This window comes from Ciona intestinalis, chromosome 8 (assembly GCF_000224145.3).
Source record: "Ciona intestinalis chromosome 8, KH, whole genome shotgun sequence".
Lineage (NCBI taxonomy): Eukaryota > Metazoa > Chordata > Ascidiacea > Phlebobranchia > Cionidae > Ciona > Ciona intestinalis.
The window spans coordinates 1,498,761-1,518,621 of NC_020173.2; the positions used below are offsets into that span (position 1 = coordinate 1,498,761).

The 19,861-nt window shown below is 39.2% G+C and overlaps 1 protein-coding gene across 1 annotated transcript in view; it reads left to right on the forward strand.

The window, feature by feature from the left end:
• The first annotated feature begins 9,008 nt into the window (after positions 1-9,008).
• Positions 9,009-19,861, forward strand: part of LOC100186329 — a 28,017-nt gene continuing 17,164 nt past the window's right edge. The window contains exons 1-2 of the mRNA XM_026835718.1: positions 9,009-9,374; positions 10,873-11,259. Coding sequence (XP_026691519.1) covers positions 9,312-9,374; positions 10,873-11,259 — 450 coding nt within the window. The 5' untranslated portion in view covers positions 9,009-9,311. The remainder of the gene's footprint in view (positions 9,375-10,872; positions 11,260-19,861) is intronic.

Genomic DNA, 19,861 nt, shown 5'->3' on the forward strand with positions numbered 1-19,861 from the left:
TATTGTATGTTTTTCCGAAACTGTTTTTTCAGCATGCATTAACGAGAACTTATGTTCTTATATGTTGGACCAAAGCTGTAATTATCCAACACTCAATCCACAACTCTTAAATATGTAATATACCAATTTCCGCGACAGGTATTATAAAGGCATAACGTGGTGGGGTAAGATGGGACACGCCTTCCTTCATTTTTCACGTCCTATTTGGTTGTAAAGAAAGTATGTTTACAGTTATATAAAAATAGCCCACATTTAGAAAAAAACGCAATTATGAAATGTTGGTATATACATATATATATTTGTTTGAACAGCATCCCATCTTACCCCATAGTACAAAGTATTCAATAATCATAAGGCGATTCGTTGGCTATATTAAACGCAAAATATACGCCTGGCGATTGTAAAACGTGTCCACCCAAATTGCTGTAAGGGGTCGGCATGCCAGACGTAATCGCGGTTGCTTTGTTTCGCCTTTAGATTAATAATTGATATACTATCCCTATCGAGAATTAAAGTCTACAGACCCAATGGCTAAGGTGAAAGCATAGCATACATTGTGTATTGAAACTGTGCCTGTTATACCAAGTTTCAAGGCCCGTGCTACTGCATGTCGGAGCTCGTTTTAGCTCGATATAAACGAACGTGTATGTTATGACACTATCGATTTGGCGAAAATCAATCCGCTTTGCTCGTTTGTGTGTGCGGGGTACGAGCGATAATTTCGTACATATTTCATGCGATTTATCTTAGGCTTGCCGTAAGAAAAATATTGGACATTTTGTGAAGAATTTTAATATGAATAAAAGCATCATAATAGCACTTTTAAAATAGGGCATTAAACCATATATTGTTTTATATACTATTAGAAAACGAAGCATTTTATAAATATTTTAGCAGAAATAGGAGAATTATAACTAAAGTATACATAAATAAATGAATAACCAATACTATATATAAATGAATAGTATATAAAACATATATACATAAATAAATGAATAACCAATATGTTTTATATTTCATGCAAAGTAAATGTATAGGTGAACTCGCTTTAAAAAATAAATGGGCATTTTATGTACAATTTTAGTGTAAACATTTTTAGTATATACGAATAAATTCAGTTTATTTACAGTACGTAACAAATCGAACAATGGCTAATACTTTTAATATTTCATTCGGTATTTTTGTTTTAGAGCTTGCGTGTGAATCAATTCAGTTTAATTGGACTAATTTTTATATCGAACAACAAACAATGCGGTTCAAGTATAATACTTGAAATGTTCAGTGTTGAATTGAGGAATGAGTATTCCAGACGAAATAATTATTTAATAACTGACTTTATATTCACGTTATATGTCGTACCGGTCTGGGATCTTGTTTTGTCTATTGGGAGTCGGTATTGACGTGTGTTGGCAGGGTACTCGATTATGTATACTGTTGTTGTTTACTCGCTGTATTGCAAGATATGCAGTTGATTAATATCAGATAAAGGACGCGTCATTATACGCTGCATCGCGGTGGATTTAGTTTAGAAAACGTGACTCACCAAAATCAACAATGTGCGCGGTCATGCTTCAAAGGTGGTGTTTACCGAGCTATTGTGACGTCATAAAAGGCGAGAACACCCGCATGATTGTTACGTCAGCGCTGAGCACTCTCTTATTTCCGTTCGAAATTAATCTGTCGCCCAAAACTTTTTTTCTAATTGAAATTTGACCATCCTTACTTTTTTTATTAAGATAAGCTAAACACGTCTCCAAGTTTACACAATTTATTCGGCGTTGGTCCAGATATCCCTTTTCGAGCTTATGACGTCATAAAGAGGCCGAGCAAGCGCCGAACTAATTTTAGACGTCTGGTTGTAACTCGCTTATTGTTCGCGGTCGTTCCTATCTACGTAATGAAGCAGATAATAAACGAACGCCAACTTGGCTGTTAATAGAAATAAGTGCTTATTAAAGGTTTATGGAACATATTAAAAACTAATTTAAATTCGACGTAGGGGTATTATCGTATTGTTTTACCAAGTTTTCTTTTATGATAGGGTTTGGACCATGGGATTTAATTTTTTTCTATGGCTTTTGTAATACTTGTATACCTATTTATCTGCAAAAAAATGTTGAACTTAATGCTAAAATAAGTTTAAACAACGAGGTTTATATTTTTGTGGTGCTGTATGAATAGGTCGTTTTTTTTGTTTGAAATGTGAAGCATGCGTCATTTGGTATTGTTTGAATTCAGTAGCGGTTCGTTGAGCGGCCATTGTACAAAGCTGTGCCAAAGAATTCGCCCTTTTCGACTCGTACCCACTTGCGCAAAACCCACAGTGCCTAATTTTACTTTTTGAGGCGCGGTGCTAGAAGCGCATAACATCACCGAAAAACAGGCACATTCCCTGTCCAATGATGGTATCGGTCAAATAACTGTTTGTTTACACACCGACATCTTCAAGCTGCAAGATTTTTAACAGACGGTTGGCCCGCTGCCACTTCCTTCCCACTATTTATCACTTTTCCTCTCTCACCGCTCCTCCTTTTCTCTTTAATCTAGCGCCGCTCACCCCGGGCTTATCGGATTTCCAATTATTTTCGCGTTCGATTTACAAGTCCCCCGGTCTCGTTTATTAGGAACTGAATTCACTCGGTTAAAATAATTCGTTTTATCTCGACTCGGTAAAAACTTAAATTTTAAAATTCCCATAAAATAACTCACAAACAAAATGTTATTAGCATCGTACGCTAAAAAAATAAAACAATATTCCGTAACAGTATCGCAAAATTACTCATTTTCTGCACCAATGGGCCAAGGAAAAAACACATTTTAAAAACCGGGATTCAGGCTCGTTAAATTTATTAAACTTGACATGAAATTTCGTGACGTTTATGAGTCCCATTGATCCGCAGTGCAGGTGCTATTTACTTAACAAACTGAGCAGTATGTACTTATAGTACTGGACAATCGATAGCTGTCTATGTGGGGCAGAAAAGTGGACGCATTCGTTGACTGCTGACTCGTTTTCTACAAGTATTGTTTTCACTTGAGTGAAGCGGATTACAGGAGTGCTGACCGCTCTCTTGCGTGACGGGAATCGTCCTGAATTATGCATAAATCGGCATGAATATACGCGAGTCCGCGAAGCGATAAACGACGCGGTTATAAAAGAAAACAGCCACGACGCACTTTCCCCACAAGCAATGTAATAACGAGCGGCGTTTACAAAACAGACAGGCGAGCATGATTGATGACTCTACAAGGTGAATTAAACTTTATCGAAAGTCACAAACCAAAATCAAACCCAAAACGAATGTACAATGAACGACGCTTTACATTCACAAATACCTTCTGTATATTTCATTTATCAAAGTCTGAACTTATAAACAGGTCAGTCTGTACAACAAAGCGTATACGTTGTTGAATTAACCCGAATAATTGTGGATATGCACACGCGCAAACTGGTGAACATGTGAAACAAAGCGGGACTTGGCTGTGCTTCCTCACAACGACGCGCTATGACGTCATAAAGCAAACCCGCAACGAATTTGGTAAAGCCAGATGCGCTTTGAGTATGAGTATCAAACCTAATCACAATTTCCAGGAAATAAATAAATTATTTATCGATTTTGAAGTACAAATTGTCTCATTATTCATATTGTCTCATTAAATGTAGTTTTAAAAGTCAGTAACTTTTAATATTTTGCGTGTATTCTGTTTTTAAAATTCGATTAGGTCTTTGAATTATAACAGAACTAAATACAGCTTAAGTAATGTGTCTGACAGTTTGATATCGGACAGGGGGTATATTTCTCATAAGCAAACATTACTCGTACCGTGAAAATGTTAGGACGATGCATTTAAACATAACACAAACAACTAAACTAAGTACCATATAATCACAGCTTTGATTTGTGCGTGTTTTGCGTCAGCGCATGCTTATATTGGCGAAAGATTACAATGTTGGTAACGAAAATCGATTGTGGAAAAGGAGTACAGTTTGCTGGTGTAATTAATACGGACGGACGAGCCGATTTTAACGTTGTTTAATAGGCTTATTAAGTCGTCTCAATATGAGTTATCCGTAAGCGTTTGGGTTTATTGTGGCACTTGAATTAGAACGCTCTTGTGTAACGCTTAATAAAGTATAAGTTGTTTGGTAATTCGGGTATTGAGCTAGCGTACACATACCGTTCAAAGAAAAGATCACATTTGCAGTTTTTATTGCATTTTAGTGTGTTTGCTATTAATAATTCATCTGGTTATCTGCGTTCGGGTATTCAAGCTATACGGTTGATCTAGGGCAGGCCCTGTACCTTTGAAGCTGGGCGACAGATTATAAAGTTAGTCGGTAAGGCGTCTTTATGGGTTCCGACGACTGGGCGCGGTTTGACGTAACTATCATTTGTTTGGAATGGAACACCCGCGTTATAGTTTGTACACACGAAGCCTCGAAGCTCAGAGCCTTCAAGTTCGAAGTGATCTAGCGCTTCAAGGCTATACGTGTAAGTGTTGTTTACACAATCGCGGGGGCTTTCTCTAGGCGGAGGTCGTCAAAGGGGGAGGAATTTTTCCACTTTACCTCTGCGTTAAACGGTACCACGTCGGGTGGTAATGCGGGTAATTTATCGCCGCTATGCAACTGACTTAGTTAAAGGCATAAAGAAAGCAAAGCATTGTCGACTCAAGCACGTCTTGCCATTCATAGAACTGCATAAGCACTAATTGTCGGATAAAAATCGATATTGACCGGATTTAAATTTGCGCAACATCAGCGAAAGGTATAATGCAACATACTAGGCTTGTATGATGATGGATTAGCTCACTGGAGCGGTCTTTTTCATTGAAATACCAAACTGACAGAATACCCAATTTACGCAACAACAACGCAGTCGAAATGGATATGTTTTTCAAGCAAACAAGTAACTGACGAAGTTAAAATTTTCGAGAAAAGTACTTTTTCGACATTCTGCAAACAACTAAAGCAGTATGGCCAATAATATCCTGTATACCCTAATTCCGCTGTCTTGTAAATCGCTCATTTTATTAATTTACGTCGCCAGAAGCTTTGTTTTCTTGGTGGTCCCGAATTAAACGTTTTGTAACTTTTCTTAAGCCCAATTTTCTGCAACCGTTTTATGCAAATAACACAGAACACATTTCTACGCATTATATTAAAAATCAGGTAATTTTTGGCTGAGTATAAACTTCGTTCCAAATAGCGTCAGCAAATCACTTTTGGGCCGTCCACCAATCGATACTAGATGTCTGTTGTCCCTAAATTCGGCGAGGTATGCCTTGATTCGTTGCTTATAACAATGCCGGTATTTCTCTTGGTGACTACCTGCGTATTATTAGCACCAATTTAAATGACATGACTTTTAAATTAAACACTTTTATTAATAAATAGTTTCATAATAAAGTTTATGTATTAGTTAGAGGGTTTTAGAGTCCAATATTATGATGATTTTTTTTTCTTTCAAGCGTTATCACCGTTTACACGGTAATCGTTACATGGACACGAAGGAGTAATTCGCACACCGCTTATTGTGTGTTTAAGACCATCGCTCGAGTTTGCCCAAGTGCTTAGGAGTGTTGACAATAGACGGAGTACTGTACAAGCCGGGAGAGGTCTATCGAGTTAATTACCTGCGCATTATCTTTCGCTGTGTTGCGAGATAGACTTCTGAATGCGTTTATTAAGTACTGCGAAACGGCCTGCAAGCTCTGCCGCATATCCGAATTAGCACCGCTCAAAATCCGAACTGCAGTTTCCGCACTCGTGTGCTATTGTTTCTTTACCGCCTTTGAATACAGTCGCCATTCGTATCAATTCTATTGTTTGGGACTGTAAGCGCCGCTTGGCGTTGACGAGATTTGACCGTGGAATGTCTTGTACAAAATTGTGACAGGCTGTGTAGTTCGAGCCTCTGTTCGCGTCCAACCTTTTCTCTGAAACGGGAGAACGAGCACACGAGTTCTGCTGATGTGTCTGGGCACTTAGTGCAGGAGTTTTTATACGCATGGCAAAACCGTGTGTTTTGCCATCCTTTGGATCGATTTGTATTTGACAAGCCTAAATCGTAGTCAAGCCGCTTAGATTAGCAAACGAAGTGTGAAATACCCGTAGAAAAGTCGACCGCAAGCGTTATTGCTATTTTAAATCGCCTCGAAAGTGATAGTGTTTCTCCGCGTCTAAAGATGTCAATAATTTGCTGATGGTAGGCCATACACGCTCTCCCCCCTCTCGACTTTCAGGAGATTAGAGAGAGCAGTTCCTCCGGGCGAGAAATAAAAGAAACTAACTTCTGCTCATAGATTGACGATGTACTGTTTCCCGTTCTGTTGGCGAGTAATCACAATTGCTCGATACGCGGTGTCATTACGCCATGCGAGTACTCCTACAGAAAGTTAGGTAAAATTTCTCAATTAGGCCACAGTCATACAGCAATAGTTACGTCAGTGTTCGTCATAACTAACTTAAACGATAAGATAAATAAGTGGAAGTTCAGAATTACATACAGCGCCGTTTATAAAAAGCTTTCCGGTTTAAATAGCCTGAGATTTAGGTATGTTGTTGTGTATACATAAGTACCTGGTTTATCGAGTACAGATTAATATTAAGGTCGATAATCTTTAGGCGATCAATCAATTAAAACAAATTTAACCTTTACGCCTTCAGTGAAATAGTAAAGCAATTGTTTAAGAAAATTGTTATATTATACCTTATCGGATAATGTTCGACCAGAATTATGATTTACAATTTAAATAGTACATGTGTGTCACTGCAGTTCCTATTGCGTCGGTAAATATATTGTATGTGTAAAGTGCACCTCGCTATAGGTTGGTATGATGTTTATTAACGTGCGCGCTGTTGTAACACATACTTCAGCTTTGTGGCTATTGCCTTGCGTGCATCGATCCGTGGCTTGAAATTTTCAATTGGATTTCGGTCGCTCGAGTCGGGGGTAATTCTTTCTTAATTCTGATCGATCAGATTCGAGTTTGGAATTCGAATATGCGACGAACAAACTGTTCTGCTGTTGCCCGGAGCGGACCGCACACAAAAGACTGGTTTTATTGGCTCTAATCTCCTGATCGCGGGTAATTGGCAGTAGTAAATGTAAAAAAGGAAGGCGGGCCATGATATGCACTTTTACATAGAAAACAACATTTCACCCGAAAAATGAAACGTAATAACGTGTTGACTTTCTATATTTACAGTGCTTCTCGGAATTTATCAACTTTTACCGTTATTGTGGTTCAGCCGTTCGCAGAAATTTTAAGCAATGATAAAACAGCGCACGAATTTGAGACAAAGGAATCGTGCTGCAATAAACACATACTCGCGAAACGCATTCGCCCTTCTCTTCACGCTGAGTTATCCTTTCGTAATTCTGGTGTAATATCCTGTCTAATCGCCACAGTTTTTCACTGCCCGATTAAATGCGCGTTACAACTTTGTATTACATTAGGGTTGAAATCGGTTCGCTTGATTAGCATTGCTTTCACTATATGCTAGAAGTTACCGTGCGCTAAGACCTGAAACGATGAGACGGTTAATTAAACCGCAACTAATAAGATTCAAATGCGCGATAGCAATTCTCGGGCTACAGTTGAATTATTGTGCGGAAAACGTGAGCGTGCTGTGACGGTGCGACCGCATGGCCACTGTCAACATTTTAAAGTCGCAGACCAGTTGGGCAAGCGATTAATGGTAATTTAGGTCAGCTCGTTTTACGTGGGCAATAAATGACCGAGTTCGCAAATTTGAAATGTCCATATATGACATAGGTGTCAGCATGTTTTCCTTTTGCTTAGAGGGTTTATTCACGCTTTGCAACCTACATGCGAACGTTTCAATACAATAGTTAATAGTATATATGTCTGATACATCATTACGTAATGTTGATATCGGGTAGAATATTAGGAAGGAAGTGCGGCCGCGATGTTCTTGCGGTGTGTCATAATATGCTTTGAAATCGTGATGGTTTCTAATTTAAATTTTGTTCATTTCTTTGGCACGGATCGGTATTTAATTACGGCACTCTTCGCTTACACTTAGCAGTTAACAGGTTAAATCGCAGGCAAATTGACGAGAGAGTTTAAGAAAAAGAGGGGAGTGCGAGAGAAGAAAGCTGCTCCGCGTGATTCGCGCCAAGAGAAAGAAAGAGAAAAAGAGGGAGGAGAGAAACGAGAGGAAAGACTTACATTACACTCGTCTTGTAGTGATGTCATTGTATTTGATGGCATAAGCATTTTAACGAAACAATCAATGAAAGAGCAGGCAGAGTATACTTCTGTGACGTTATACTATGTGTTATTTCGGTAGCCGGAGAAATTAGACAACAACAGTAGAACAGTATGAGGCTATAAATACAAATAAATACACATGACAAATTATGTTTAGAGCAAAAGGATAGCGAGTTTTATTATTCAAATAAGTATTGATATTAAATAGCGGAAAAGATTTTGTATTAGTTTTTTAGTTTGAAATTCATATTGTACAGAAGTGAAAGTCTGTTTAATAATTCAGGAGTACCCATGAATATGCTATTTCGGTGCCTTTAAGATTTAATGTGTACAATGTAAATTGTTCCCCTTATAAAGTTTTTCAATTCTCCTAACTGTTTATGTCAAGTTAGTGTCTTTCTTTGTTTGTGCGACTTTCAGTTTAAACATTTTGAATAGGTGACAAAATTATTAGGATAGTGTTCTAGGAAATGGTAGCCGTAATCAATGTACTGTACTCGGCCGGATACTGCCTGCACTATAAACAACGGCGCAATGTGCACAGGAGTCTATGAATAAGCACGAGACATGGCTGACACAAAAGCGCTCACTAAAGGAAATTGCGCCTGTTTAGTTGATTGTAAGCTATTTTCGACCAGATCCGTGCTTGTATTGTTTACCGTTAATTTCAATCAAATTGTACGCGAAACTGCCGGTTTAGGTTATAATCACATACGTTCTCTCGACAGGCGAGATATTGGTCTTAACGTAGTATATTGAACTTTTCATTTTTCTAACAGATTTAATACTGCTTAGGATATTTAACACAATCGTTTGAATTTGTGGAAGTGATTTAGTTTGGCTTAATTCAAGTGAGGACCAAGGATTATTTTATTTCACAATGAACACTTTCGATGTCACAGTTGCTTCGGAATCGAATCAACATTAATCTCCGAATCACCTTGTTTTAAAATCGAACACAGCGAGTTACCCCCCAGTCTGTACTGCGGGACTCGCAACGTCAACACAGAAACACTTTGGCCTCGCTCTCCGGCAGCGCACGAAGAGAAAGAAAGAGAGAAACAGGAGTAATGACGAATCGACATCACAATGCGAACCCGAGGAGCGCGGCGCCGAGGGGAGATGCTGTCACGGTAAATAGCTCCCGATAAGACAATATAAGTTTAGAAATTTGTATGGATCACGAATTTATCGCGTATTTACTTTAGGCCCATAAAGCGCGACCGCTTTAGGTATCACCTGTTTTTATTTTATACGGTTAAGATTCCCGTTTTCTCATACATTAATTCCCGCATTGACGCAAATGGAATTTATGTACATTGACTCATATTTGCTTATCTAGGCCGCGCGACCCAGTCTTAAACTGTGACGTGGAATTTTGTTGCTATAAGTTATACAACATTTAACTATCCCTGGCTGCCACCCCAAAACTGTATTTTCGATGCGTAATTCTTGTGACTGAGTATTTTATCAAAGTTTAAATACCCAGCTCCAATTTTCGATTTTCGTCAATTAAACGCCCGCCCTTAAAGTGCTCTTGGCGTATTGCTCGCCGCGCATAAGGTAACCCATACATCATCTTATAAAAGAATATTTTTCGCAATCTTAATTTGTTAGATCGAGATCGAGCCTAATAAATAATGCATACGCCACCCAAAGCCGGGCCCGTTCATTATTGGGGAGTTCTCCATAAACTAAACCGCAACAGATCGGAGAATACAACCACGTTGTGCAAGCCCGCTAGAAATAGCTGCCGGATACTCTGCCGCAGATATGCATAACAGCATAATATGTAGCACTATTATCGATTATAAAGATCACGCGTTGTTAGCGTGCAAGAAATCCGACGTATATTCTAAACCAACGATACGTTAAGTTGAAATTAGCCACGCCCAAACCGATAGTTGTAAGGGCACCACACATCGTGTTTCTTTTGCGGCTTTGATTTTTCTTGTCCAAAGGTCACTTGGTTAAATGACATTATGTATAGTACTCTGGGGTGTGAGATACTGTTAGCACATAAATTCCTTCCTAATCGTGTTTTAAATAATTACCAAAGCTCTTTCAGGGTCGCTGCGGTTGCTTAATTCTGTAATTGTTTTGTTTACTACCAAATGTGACGGAAAATAGATTAAAACCTGTCCCATCTTGCCCCCACCCTACTATACAATTAGGAGTTTTACTATTTCGAGTCGTAGTATATGGCATAATGTGACCTCCAACCGTGTAAATATTGTTCTACGGAAGACTAGCGTAAGCGAAAATTACAATGCCAGATCCCCGCGGGCATTAGGCCAAAACAACGCGAGTATGGCATGGACGCTACAACACGTGTCCTTGTCCGATTCAATTAGGCAAACCAATACGAATAATGAACCATCATTAATGCGCCATTTGCTCTTGAATTTCGCGGTTTTTATTTCCTTATGTCAAGAGCGTACGATATTTTACGCATAATGGTTTAAATATTGGTTTAATTGTGCTTATCATTAGCTTGTAGTGTTTAGTATGCCTCTCCAATACTGAGGGGCGAGGGAAGTTTCATTCGTGTGGGTTCGCTTGTCGGACCTAGTATTATTGTAAGAACCTCGTCCTCAATCCATCCTAATTCCGCCCTTTGTTTCTTGGCAGTGGGTGGGCGGCAATTGCGGTCGGCATGGATCCTACGTCTTCTATAAAGCGTTCCGCTACCATATCACCTCTGAACCGACACGATTACCCTCCTTGCCAAATACACCACGCGGTCGAACACGAGACCGGAGGCATCAGTCCGAGGCCTCTCGCTCTGATGACGCAGACTCGCCTGATGACGTAGCTCGTGACGTCATAGGCACCGAAGAGCGCATATTGGCGCTTGGGGAATTCTTCTTCGTTCAATGCCGCCCCGAAGACCCTGTGTGCGTTGGTGAGCTACAGCTGCTTTGGCACGACAAACACTCTGGACAAGACCTTGCCTCTACAAGGTTATATTACTTGCCGGACACTACACCGGCTGGAAGGACATCTCAACATGGTGAAGTAAGTTTAAGTTCTATTTTAAGCTGCATGTATTTCAAAAACTCTTGTATGCTGTTATCAAAGGGCAAATATTAGCTTTGGTTCGAATGCTCATCGGTTTACTATCGGGACAACAAGTACCTGAGCCACTCATAAAGTGTAGCTTATTGAAGGTACCGGCTGTAAAACGAGACGTCACTCTAGCCCTCATTCGAGTACCAGTTAAGTGCCATGCAGGTTACTTCTCCAGCGTACGTGTCATCTCTTCTAGTGCTGCCGCTCGCAGTCTCGGTTTGTGGAACGCAAAAACATTTATCAACGGGAGCGTGTAACCGCAATGTTTTGCATCCACAAAAGCCGCCTAATGTCGCGTTCGTTTCTTGTCAGTGACCCCACTTGTATACAACATATGTCCATTCGCTGTGGAGAATCGCATGTTTGCTTGTCTTGATCTGTTTTGATTTCAACTACCGAACACACGCTGGTTGTGTAACACTCCACAACTTTGGCGCACGGCTGCTTATCTGCATTTTTGCGTTTTGTATCAACACACGAGTATCTTAATGAAATCGCGGCGGTTACACTCTCTGTGATTATTATGTATGCACCACGACATTGACCTTGGTCGACTTTTACCAACCCGTATAGTCTGGAATTTGCAAAACACATATTTTCATTTCATAAGTGTAAAAATACGAAATCTTCATTCGATGGATATATTACTATCATATAAACAAAAACTGGTGTATATAAAATCGCTGACAAGCCCTGTATTTCGAAAGTGCAGTGCTCGTATTATCTCATATTGATTAGGGCGTAGGTGCAATGGCAGTTTTAACAGTATCACTTCGTGTTTAGCCGCTGCTCTACATCGATTAGAAATTATCGTCCACAGACTGGAGCAATCAAAGCTATTGTAACTGCAAACATAATACCAACTCGCCGGAATTCAAATTATTGATCCGTATTCTCGGCCGCTTCGTGGAAAAATTGTAATAACCACCGCAGTAAATATGCACGCCGGGAGAAACTGTCGTCTTCTGTTCAGCTAATTGGCCGAAATGATCGATAAGCAAAACCATAACCACAGCTATGACGTAACAAACCTACCCGCGGGCAAGGGAACCAGAGATTATTTGTTACTCTTGAGGTAATCGCTTCGGTTTTGTGATCGTTTCAATGAATTCTTCTTTTGTGCTTTCGTCAATTGCTTTTTACGGTCCACTGCGTTTGGGGTAATGCGGAAAAAATGAAAGTGACGTCATATCGATGGAATTTTGACGTCATCTGCGGACGTGAAACGCATCAATTTAAATTTGGGTGAAATGGGATTGTTTTATTGCAAGTTTCGTGAGGAGTATTCGTATCAATGAAAGTACTGTTTGTTTAATTCGCCATATATGTCAAGCGGGCAGCGGCTTAACACTGTAAGTGAAGCATGAAGTGCGGTATGTCTTTTGAAAGCAAGGGTGCACTAACCCCAATACTTTGCGACAATAGATATATTCAAATATAACCAATCGGTTAAAACTTATAAAACAATGCACGCAAAAAAAATATTATTAAATTTAATTAATTCGCTCGTGAGATTTTGAAGTAAATATGCCTCGAAAATCGAGACTGTCGAAATCAATATATAAACGGACGAGATTGGACCCATAATGCTTTTAGTTTTAAGCAATGTTGCGTATCAGCTTTGACTTTCAGCTGCTGGGTAGCAGGCCAGGCTGCGCCAGACCGCGTCGCATTAAATATTAATTCGAGCATAGAGTCTTGTACTGCCCGCGTCGAAAAGCTGACGGAATGTTAATCACTTAGTGGCTCCATACAGGTGATAGGTTACCCAACAAGTAAAAGTGATACTGCTCATCCGAAACGTAACAAAAAGTGGTTTGCCAAATTTTTTCGGCGACGTGTACGTTTTTGTGACAGGTTAATATATTATAATGACAATGGCGAAGTTCCAAAATATTTTATATTCACTTTAGCATATCATACAAGCCAAAATAAACGACTCCGCCTGTTTCGCATGAGATTATAGACCCACGCTAACAGATGTTTCACTCGTCGAACAATTGGAGCCACTGCTCCCACTCCGCTCAATGCTCTTATTCTCTTTTATTCTCCTACGCGAAGGCCGCGCTCGCGGACGTGTTTCGATGTGAACATTTTGTTATTTATGTGCGCCCTAATCATCGCTTATTATGGGTCACGCTGTTGCGTCTCGCACACTTTCAAAGCTGGAATGCTGATTGCCGTGTATTCATTTCCCGTTCTGAAGCACCGATTTGTCTAAAAAAAAATTGAAAATTTTGCGGGCCGATTTTCTATGAAAAGTGTTGTCTTACAAAACACCTCGCATTTTCGTGTAGGATTGAAAATGGTATATAGATTTCATTTTCGTTGCTGCGGCCTTACCAGGCACTTGTAAAATATCGCTCTCATTTACGCGCCACATTTCCTTTGACGTTGATTGTTCTGGCATAATGGGAAACTTCCCGTATGTTTCTTTATTTCTCTTTCAGAGCAACTTACTCATAATGGTGTGTGAGAAGTGGTGTATTAGAATTCAAAGATAGGAAATCGTTTTACTGGACGATATATGGCCGGTCTGTATACAATACTGTCTACGCCAAACAACATGTGACCACAATGCGAAATTTACTGCGAATTTTAGTAAGCTGCCACGTAGGTCTAAATTTGACGCAAAGTTATCTGGTATTTTTTAAATGAACTCCGTTGAATTTACAATACGTAGAAAAAACTGCCTTAAAAATAGCTCGGTTTATCCTTACAGTAAAGATTTCAATTATTTCAAATCACCAGCTTGTTATGTTGTGGTAGGATACAAAACTTCCAGCGGTTTCCACTACAGACTAAACTTTGAGCATCTGGTTTCAAATTTAGTTCTGAAAACCGTTTCCTTTAAACGTTTAAAGTTTATCAAGAAGTCTGCTTGGGATTTGCCATCCTACTCAGTATTCAGCAGCAATGCAATATTAGTGGGGAAACTGAGATTTATATTGACAATCGATAGCTCTTCAAGTGTAATAAACCAGCACTCACGCACACCTCGTTTCGTGGTGTAACGGCTGTTGTTTAACAAGGCAAAATACGTAACAAGCAATTTCTTTATGACCGCACTAACTCCATTCGATTTCACCAGATCAAGTCAGCGTAGTGCGCGCGCACACACACGTATGGTGCGTTGCCATGTACCCTTACAGCACACGCACTAATGGTTTGTGTACTCAGCCCGTTTACTGTCAGCGCACTTAATAGATTAAGAGCACAAATATATCCTCATTTCGAAATTCTGCGACGTGCTTATTGATTCAAGAATCGTTAAATTGAACATAAACCCAATGTCGTTTTGCTTCGAGTTCTATTTAGCGCCTATGTCTGTCTTTAAACTTGATTTAAATTTTAGTATTAAAAATTTAACCAAGGACGTTTATAAGATAATTTGGCATATGCCTTTTCTCAAAAGTAGGGTATCGTTTCATTTGGAAATATCGAGTCACAGCATTTATTATTCACCGATCCGTTACATAAACATCTGTTTGAAATTCAATTTCCTTTAGCGGGGTGGTGTCTTCAAGACGACACACGTAAATACGTGTAATACAGCTACTGAACCGTGTTGTGCGTATGTCGCGCCTTCTAACCATTCTCTATTTCACGTTCTCCCACTCCTCCGGTGTTCTGCTTGTTTCTTTCTTTATCTTTCCGCTCCCACCCCCGCGCCCCGGTAACTTCATTATCTTGCTTGTGATTGATTGATTCCAACAAGGCAGTGTAAATCGCTCAACGCGGGGTACTCTATTCGAGAAAATGTACAAAAGTATTTGATCACAAAACCGACAGTTTAACAAACTTCTTTTGTGTCACCCCCAAAGATCAAACCAATTCAAATAAAGTACAAATTATAATTTTGACAATAATAACCGATGTGGGTTATTGCGTAACATTTATACACCTCTTCAGTTATTTCTTAATATACTATATTTAAAAGACAGTATATGGTAATTTATAATAGTTGTCAGAATTCTTAAATATCATCTTATTGTAAGTCTACAGGAAACGTTCCTATTGATGTTTTTGATCAATAGAATCTTTCATTTAAATGCAGGTATTGATTTAGTGTACAGTTATACTGTACTAGTTCAATATTTGTTTCCAAATTATCACAAAAAGTTTTAATGCAAAATTTTATAGCACTCTGTTTTGTTATACTTTTGTTGTTATAAAACACCAATAGCCTATTTACAAAATTCAAACGAGTTTTTGTTCTACGCTTGTCCGGTTGCGTTTATCGCTGGCTATTGTATAGCAGGACAGTCCCATCTCTTTGTATACATAATGTCATGACACCACCGGTAAACCTCCACGTAGCGTTGTAAACCATCTGTACTGTTTCTGGTACAGACTCGGTTCGCCAACATTAATTAGAGCAGTAGCGAACTGCTGTACTACCAATTAACTTACCTAATAAAATAGACTTTCAATTACAAGTTATACTTAAGAACAAGCACTTGCGAATTTAACATTTATAATGCTGTATGCGTAAGCGCAATGCGGCCATTGTTATCACTAAAAAGATCACATATTAAAATAGATTACATAACTTAAATATTACACATTACCCTGTGCGTCAGAGTTATAAATTCAACATACAGAATTCATTTGTATTTACGGTGTTGGTTAGAAAGGTCACGAACCTAATAATGTTGTCATTGGCGCAAGCAACTTGCTTACGGTTAAAGGGCGTAACAGCTATCGACCCACGAGTTCAGTGATGCGCTTCGTATATTTTATCACCGGTTTTATTTACTGCTGCGGACTTTTAGCTTTTGTGTTTTGTAAACAATTTTGCAATCTTAATTTTCGTTGATTTTTTTTTCGCTGGAAACACTGGCCGCCAGTATTGTTTCTCGTTTAGGAAGTTTGAACTATGGTTTGCCACATAAACTGCACAACACAATGCGCCGTTATATAAAATGCACTCAGCGAGTACCATAATGTTATCCGTAAATTTTAGGAAAATTTTAAGTTAATTTAATAAATTCCTTAATTTGGTAATTGAAACCTTAACTACTTAAATCAAATGAATCTCCACTAAAATAAGTGAGTTAATTCTAAAGCTGTTTTATCAAATGTACCTCTAGATTAGACAGGGTGACTAGCTTTTCCCTCTTAAATTCTGGTAACCCGATATCGCCCACGTTTTGGGCCATAGATAATTGACAAAAGGCCCGGATTACTGAAATGCTTGTGGCTTGAAGCTGTCATGTCAATATTCGGACAGCCTGTTTTAAATATGCGACTTTATAAATCGGTCTTCCCAGTAATTTCTTATATCACATATGCGCTGTTTACTGCAGATATAGTACTGTGGAGTAAGATGGATACCGTTAGTATTTAATATCCCATACATCCTAATTGTGTTTTTTTACTTTCAACAAAACGGTCTTAAGAGTCGTGAGGATACAATTATATTTTTTCTGTAACTGTTCTTTGTTTACTAACAAATAATAATGGTCAAATGGCAGTTATTTTTACGACTCTCAGTACACGAATAAATCGGTCAGCAACACTAATAGAGAGTGTTGCAGTACACGAGCTTTTAAATATTTCACCACTAAAACGTGCTATTCCTCTTTCTACAGTATTGCGTGTTTATGTATTGGCTTTATAAGCTTTGGAGCTTGAAATTTAAGTAACTTTATATTATAATCAGTATAGTTCAAAACTCCCGGTCGCACGAATAAAGTAAACAGCACGAAACCGCTACGTATGGTTTCCCACGAATTAAAGCTATGGTTAGTAGGCTTCGTGTGACTATGGCCCTGTTCGTGTCATTTATATTGAAATGTAAACGTATCCCACCGGTGTAATAATTTATAGCTCAATCGTAATGCGGTGATTTTGTCTCGGCCATGTCAATTAAGCGCTTTACGGCCACCGAATCTTAAAAGGTAATATAATTCGCAGTCTTCTAATACGCGAACCCACAAAGCGATATCTCTTCTGTCTCAAAATTGTTAAGTTTCCCCGACAGATAAACCGTTCTCACTCCGCTCCTCTCGGTTATTCTCTTTTATTCTCCTGGAGGAGCGAAGCGGTGTTTGTGTGCGTTCCGCCATCTGGCCGTGTAAAATCGCACCAACAGTCAATAAAAGCGCACTGTGTGATTAGCACAGTGATAATTCAACACGCATTCTTATCACGACCGACCTTAACAAGATCCACATATGCATATAATGTTGCATCTACAAGAACGTGTCTTAAATTTAAAATTGATTCCTGCTTCAGCTTTATAAAAATAAATATGTTGTTTTAAAAAGTCGGAGTGTTTCAACATCGTATAATTTGCTTAGAATTTCAGATCATACCGGTTGTTATGGCTCGCTGTCCTTAAAACTAAATATAACCACTTGCCATTATTCTTTTAATGCGTGATATGTGTACGTGGCCGCTTACCGTTAAACGCATGCATAATTAAGCCTGCCCGTCTTGGCGACCGTGCACACTATTTTACATTAACAACGAAACTGGGGCGATTATTTAAGTATGGTGATATTTAATTCGAAGCACGCTGTGATTCTCTATTGTGTGGTATGTCACTCAAAAGCTCTTTGTAACCAATTCCAGTTTCGGGCTAACGAATTAAGGAAGGATGAGACACGCCGGCTTTAGGTGCTGATAATTCTGTAACCTGCTGCAGCCGCTGTTCAATGGGCTTGCACCAAAAAATTGGTGATTGATAGGCCATTTCTCGTTAATAGGACCCGGGAAGTAATCGCTCTGTCGCCGCTCTTTGTTTTTTCCTTCGAAAATGGCGACTTCCGGGCTCAAGCCTGTGCGGCGCGCATGTTTTACCGCAACTCTGCTAGCTCTTTGTGGAGCATTCTTGTTTAAGTCAAGGCGAAAATGTTACAGTTAAATTACCATCGATAGCAATCTTTGTTTGGAAGCGCCGTGAAATATTTGATTACCTTAAACTTTAACGAACTTTTATGTGGGAATGACCAGGTTTCGTTCCATATACTATGTGGTTTAAAATCGCTTCTTGTTTGTATAGCTACATCGTGTTATGGATATATGTTTGCTTCGTATATAAAAAGAAAGTGTTACGTGTCGCGTCGTCTCGTTAAGCCCCATTGCGAAATGAGCAGCTGCAGTTTAAATAAATGTGTTTGCAATGCGAGTAAACCTGCCAAACTATCGAACCGGGAATTAATAAAGCACGTTTCAACGATCCGTTCCTTCCCGCAACTTTTCCGTTCTCGGCATTCTTTGTCCTCGCGAGACTTTGCCCACTGAACCGTAACCGCAGGAATTGGAAATTCTAGACCGAAGAGAGCAAGGCGCTGTGACATCATAATACAACCCGCGTGACTTAATCCCCGGCTTGAGATTATAGGCTTCCTAAGTTATGAGCACCAGACGTGAAATGAAATTACATGTTAGACACCAAACGAATCGGGCTGGTTCTCAAACTTCAAATAGCACGCGCCCTATTACTGCTTAAAATTACAAATAATTAGTTGAATGTTTATTTCGTTAAATACCGACAAGCGGTCGGGAAATGTTGGCTTATGTGCCTCACTGAAACCCCCAAGGCCTCGAGCGTCAGTTCTACAAACAGCTGTGCGTGCTTATTTTACCTATGACCTACCACTGCGTCAAATCTAATGCGTGTACAGCGTCACAGTTACGCAGAACACGCATCGTAATGGCCGTGTTTGAATTCACACGAAATTTTCTTTCAATACAGACAGTGCGGAAATTCTCATTAAACTCATACACGATACGTGGTTAGACCAACAAAAGTCGGCTTAGTTTGGCACGAAATTAAATTTTACTATTAGCTCTTTTTGTTATAACGATCGATCAATTTGTGTACACGATTTCAAATTTAAATACTGCAACCGCGTAATAGTTTTGTAACCAAATAGTATGACTGCATCTTAATGCGTTACAATAGTATACTGGGCCTTTGTTTTGTAATCAATGCGCCAAGTGTCGAATTGAGGGCTTTGCGATCACGACGTATTGTTTACTGTTAATCATCTGGGACGTTGTTAATTACAATAAGGTTGATTACGAATCAATTCTCACTCCCACGCTTCTCGCTCTGAAACAAAACAAGCGGTGTTTTGTTTCTCTTCACTCCCTCCTCTCTTTCGTTTTCCCCTTTCTCTCACTTTTCACTCGCTCTCCTCTTTTCCGCTCTCTCTCGCCCCTAGCGACGGTGCCGCTGTACAGCGGCAACGATTAGACGTAGATTTGTCGGCTTTAATCGGATTTCCAACGCGAACCGATTTACGGCGCACTACTCGTGTTATTACTGTTATTATTACCATTAATGCACGAATAGGAGTCGTACTGTTCAAAACTAAAAAAATCAATAACTATTTCACATTTGTCAAATCGACTTGTATGTAATATATTGACACGCGTGTACCGCAACACTCAGTCCCATACCATAGCGCTTAGATTTAGAAAGTCGATTAAACAGTTTATGGGTTTAAAAAGATAATGCGGACATTAATCCCTACCTATCCATGTTTTAATACTACCTGAACAAGTTGGTTATCGAAAACGACATTTTGAACCA